This window comes from Epinephelus moara, chromosome 1, assembly GCF_006386435.1.
Source record: "Epinephelus moara isolate mb chromosome 1, YSFRI_EMoa_1.0, whole genome shotgun sequence".
NCBI classification, from domain to species: Eukaryota; Metazoa; Chordata; class Actinopteri; order Perciformes; family Serranidae; genus Epinephelus; species Epinephelus moara.
In genome coordinates, this window is record NC_065506.1 from 35,935,127 (window position 1) to 35,939,949 (window position 4,823).

The 4,823-nt window shown below is 42.0% G+C and overlaps 1 protein-coding gene across 1 annotated transcript in view; it reads right to left on the minus strand.

Moving 5' to 3' along the window:
• pde8a (phosphodiesterase 8A) overlaps positions 1-4,587 on the minus strand; it is a 66,034-nt gene extending 61,447 nt beyond the window's left edge. The window contains exon 1 of the mRNA XM_050044838.1: positions 2,768-4,587. Coding sequence (XP_049900795.1) covers positions 2,768-2,920 — 153 coding nt within the window. The 5' untranslated portion in view covers positions 2,921-4,587. The remainder of the gene's footprint in view (positions 1-2,767) is intronic.
• Positions 4,588-4,823: the final 236 nt, after the last annotated feature.

Consider the following 4,823-nt stretch of genomic DNA (forward strand, 5'->3'; position numbering starts at 1 on the left):
GTCATTTATTGGTGAACTTTAAAGCAGTTTCACAGCGGGACAAAATGGCAGCTCTCCTAGAAATCAATTCGTCTGCGCTGCTCTGAAACAGCTGCCTACACAGCACGTGGCGCCGTGTAGCCACCACCAACTATCTGCCTTCTAGAGCGGCAAAGAAGAATTGATTTACGGTAGACAGTGTAACGCTAGCTGTAAGCAAAATGTCAAATTAAATAACAAAAGAAATTAGATGTCATTTATGCTTTGTGTGTTTTCATTTATGTTTAACAAACAAAGTTTCTCAAACTTTTTGTGCCCAAGGCACATCAAAGGGCACGCCAAGACCTCAAGTCACACCTGTATTTATATCTGTGCACAGTAGCTTCTATGATGTGTGTTATCACTCTTATCACAACATGAGACAATAAAAATGTGAAGAAATAAGACAGGTAGCTTTCTTGATACGGTCTACTAGTTTGTCTTTGCTGTGTACAATGAAGCGATCCATTGTCCCACTCATGGCTTTCCCCTTTTAATTGTGATCATCCCTCAAACTGGCTGCCAATCGGGGCTTTTGATGTGTCACACACTAGAAATTCCCTCGTGCGAACAGCAATAAATGGGTTTCCCGTGAAGGTTTTTTTAAATTGAATTAAATTAAATTACATTTTTTAGCTAGCCTCTTTATTAGGAAATGAGTGTACACAACATACTGATACAGTTAATTAAAAATCCATTCATAACTTTTTATATAGGTCCAGTTGAATATTGCAATTATAATGTGTGGTTATCACAAAATCCCACTGCACACCTGGATTGGCATCACCATTTGAGAACCACTGAGCTAATCGATTAATCAACTAGGCTGATCATTTCAGGTCTGGATCTGGTGCAGCTCCACTTTTTCACATAAAGCAGTGACATCTCGCAAACTTTCTATTGCTAAATAGATTCCAAATGAAATGCAAGAAATTTGAGCTTTTATGACAACGTTTTGCAAAACAGACTTATTACGTCTAGGTGGTGCAGGCACGCAATTCTACAATAATCAATGGCTGTAATTGATTTCTTTTAGGATACAGAAATCAAAAGAGCTGCAACAAGTAGCAACAGCATGTATTACTGACCCTTGAACGCATCACGGAGAAGCTGATGTGCACATGATTTTTGGTGATAACTTCCTTTTCTATACATTATGATGAAAGTAAACCAGACCCCTCACTGGGAGGGGGCGGCCACGGAGGATGTTAAAGATGACACCTTCCAGAGCAGGGATTAACCATTTCCATCTGAAGCAGATTTGTATACCATTAGTCTTATTCAATCAGGGGGCTAATTCAATCAAAGGCACAGTGGGCGTCTTGACGTGGGGGCATCTGTCACACTGACTTCTCACTGCATCCTGCACTGACATTTGGCCACAAAATTCAGCTTGACAGAGGCCCTCAAATAGCCCGCGGTCTGTCAGACAAACGCAAATGAAAGCAGCCGACACACAGATGCACTCATGCACTACTAAAATCACAGCATCACACTTTTTTTTTTTTTTTTTTTTTTTTTTTTTTTTTTTTTTTTTTTTTAACGGATGTTTTGTGTTTGCAGACACCTGCAGATGTACATGCAAACATTACAGTGCGAGCTTCCTTTGATTTTATTATCCACTGCTCCAGGCTCCTACGTCATTATTCCTCATTTAGAGACAGAGTACTTGCTAATTACTCCGTTTTCTAAAAAATGGGATACAGAGTGTTGTCAGCACCCTTGAACACCAGGATCTTCACTTCTTAATTTGCTACAAAAAAAAAAAAAAAAAAATCTTTCTCACCTCCAAACACACACCTGCCTGTTAATCTGAGTAACACTGATGGGTTGTTCTCATGTGACCTCTTACACAATAAATAATGAATAAAACGCCAAATAATCACATCATCATCTTGATTAGAAACACCTATTTAGTACCTGCACACAGGCAGGCGCACCACACTGGGTTATCCTCTGTTAGTGTCATTATTTGTGGTCCAATACCTTAATGGGACTGTAATTTTTCACGATGATGATGATGTAACACGCTGGTGGCAAACTTTCTGCTATTATGTCACTTAATCCCTTTCAGTACCTGCTCCAACTTTTCATTCAGATGTCCACTTCATATACAAACGTCCCTGTGAACTACTTGTGTCATTTCATGCGTGAAACACAAAGTTTAGGCCTCGATAAAAAGAGGATATCCTATTGAAAAGCATAACTGGTAGAAAGGTGAAACAGAGGCCAGAGCTGTGTCAACTGAACCGTGTCAGACTACAGATGTCAGTGCTTCGTGCTGTCAGATTTGGGTTCTATAAAAGTGCGTTACTGCAGCAGATCGTGTGCATCTGAAGAAAACTGCCAAAATGTTGGAGTTATAGCGGCTATTAAAAGTACAGGGATAACAATAGCACAGGTTGGTGTGGCGGCCTGTGACCCCATGACCTTTGAGTGTATATAAAGTCAAAAAAAGTTGCAGCAAAGTTTTCAAGCATGTATGGGTTCAAGTGAGTTAAAATCAAAGGAGTGCAGGTAGCATGTGCCTGTTGTGCCAAATAATTAAATGTATAGTGGCGTTTTAATGCTTTACCCCCCAGTTCAGTCCACTGGGGTATCTACTGGATATTCTTTCTGTAGTTTCATTATTAAAACTGATTTAAGTTTGGGGTATCTGGTTAATCATACACTTTAAACTGCATGTAACACACACACACACACTGTGTTCCTGTGTCTCTGTAAGTGTAATGAATGCAGGGTCCCTCACCTTGCAGCTCGGGGGTTTTAGGGGTAGTCCCGAGGCAGGATTTCCTTGATGCTGAGTGGTGTTAGTCTGCTGGGGTGAGTGGGAATCCTCGGACTCTTTTCCACTGTGGTAGACCACCCTATCAGAGATATGAATACTTGAAGCACAGCCCATGCTTCAACCCACTTCAGCCTTTTTTCTTTTTGCGCAAGTGCTTTACTTTGAGGCTACCCGAGTGTCATTCGCCCTTCTTTTTGTTTGTTTCACAAGGTCCACTCTTCCACTTAAGGTTTAATTGTCTTAAATATATATCTCTATAAATACACATATATGTATCATCTAGGCCACAGCAAAGCCGGTTCTCCAATTGCTCTGACACAAGGCATGAATAATATATCTCCCTATCCCCCACCCCCCGACCAGGAAGCTGATTTCCTCCCTGTCTTTTTCACATGAAGTTAATTGGAGGTCTTTAATCAAAGCAGCTGTCTTATCCTCGAAAACTTGGATCCCGTTATTCTTCAGCTGGACTGCTCAGATCCCCATGGACGATTTGTATCCCTCACTCCGGCTCCTGTTCTCGCCTTCTTCGTACCAAATCACCATTTTCTCATTTTCCCCCTCAACTTCAGTGTTATCAAGTAGGCCTAAACACACCATGGAGTCCCCCCGCCGGCTTCATGCAATAGTTTTATCCATATTTTGTGTCCAAGGTTTCATGTGTAGTCGTCCTCCCCCACCCCGGAGCCATCAAATATGATGTTTTTCCTCTCTCTTTCTCTCTTTTAAACAATCTGGGTGCCCACTTCAGCTCAAGACACGGGCCATAAACCGGTTCTCACGACACTTTGCTCCAGTCCTGAGCGGTTCATCATCAACAGGCTGAAATATTCACACTGCGGGGTGTTATTCTGGCCAGTCGCTCCGATGTCAAACACCCTCCGTAAAACATAATGCCATGATTATGTAGTCCGACAGCACACTCCATTTATCAGGCAGAAATCACCAGTTTAGGAAGCGGGGAAATCTTGGTGGATGGCTTTTTGCAAACCTCCATTCAGAGGCATCCGCTGGCCGGCTGAGGATGATCCGCCTGATATAAGAGGTCCAAACCCGGGTGCAGTTGGCTACAGTGTCAGCAGGCTCCACGGTTTGCTCTCATTGTGGAGGAAAAAAGGGATGTAGAGGCTGTCAGATTGTAATATGTGGAGGTACCACCTCTGGAGAATGCACTCGCTTGAGAGAGAGACACACAGAGAAAAAAAAAAAAATCTAAAAAAAAAAAAAAAAAAAAAAAAAAAAAACAGAAAAAACAAGACCGCTCCGTGTCCACAAGTTTCGGATCTGAAATCCGGGACGGCCGGGTTTATTGGCGGTGAAGCAGAGCGGAGGTGAGGCAGCACCGAGCTACATACTGCTGATTTTATGTTTGTCTTTTCTCTGCCTTTTCTGGCGTTTGCCCTTCCAATTCTTCAGCACTGCTTGACAGCGGCACATCCAATAAAAGCACCCGCAAGGATTGACCTACAGCCTTTACTGACGTTAATGCAAATGAGCTCCGCGCAGCTAATCGGCGTCGTGCTCGGCGCCGCTGGGTGGTCCTCCGCTTTCCGTGGGAACTTTGAAAGCAGGAAAAGCAGCTCTCGCGGACAGACACGGAGCTGGCTGCAGGTACTGCCTCAATGTTTCCCACACACGGCACAGGCGACACGGGTGAGTCTGTTTCTGGTGGGGTTTCCACGGTTATATCTCCTGTAACACGAGTCTCATTTACAGCGGTTATTTAACGATGTTTAACTGCCGGTGAAACAGTTTGGAGCGAATCTGAAAGCTACGGAATACCAAGTGGGTCAAAATGGATTTCATTTAATATCACATTATTTAAAGAAAAGAGAAAGTTAAACACATCCTACATAAAAATAGCAATATAAATAAACTACTTGACTGTGTAATAAAAAATAATAATTATTATTATTTTTAATCTAGTGGCCAATAAAAAGACAGCAGGACAAGTTTATTAAGATATATTTGTAATATATTAATAATTTATGTTATTTTCTGTAAGGCAAAATCACTT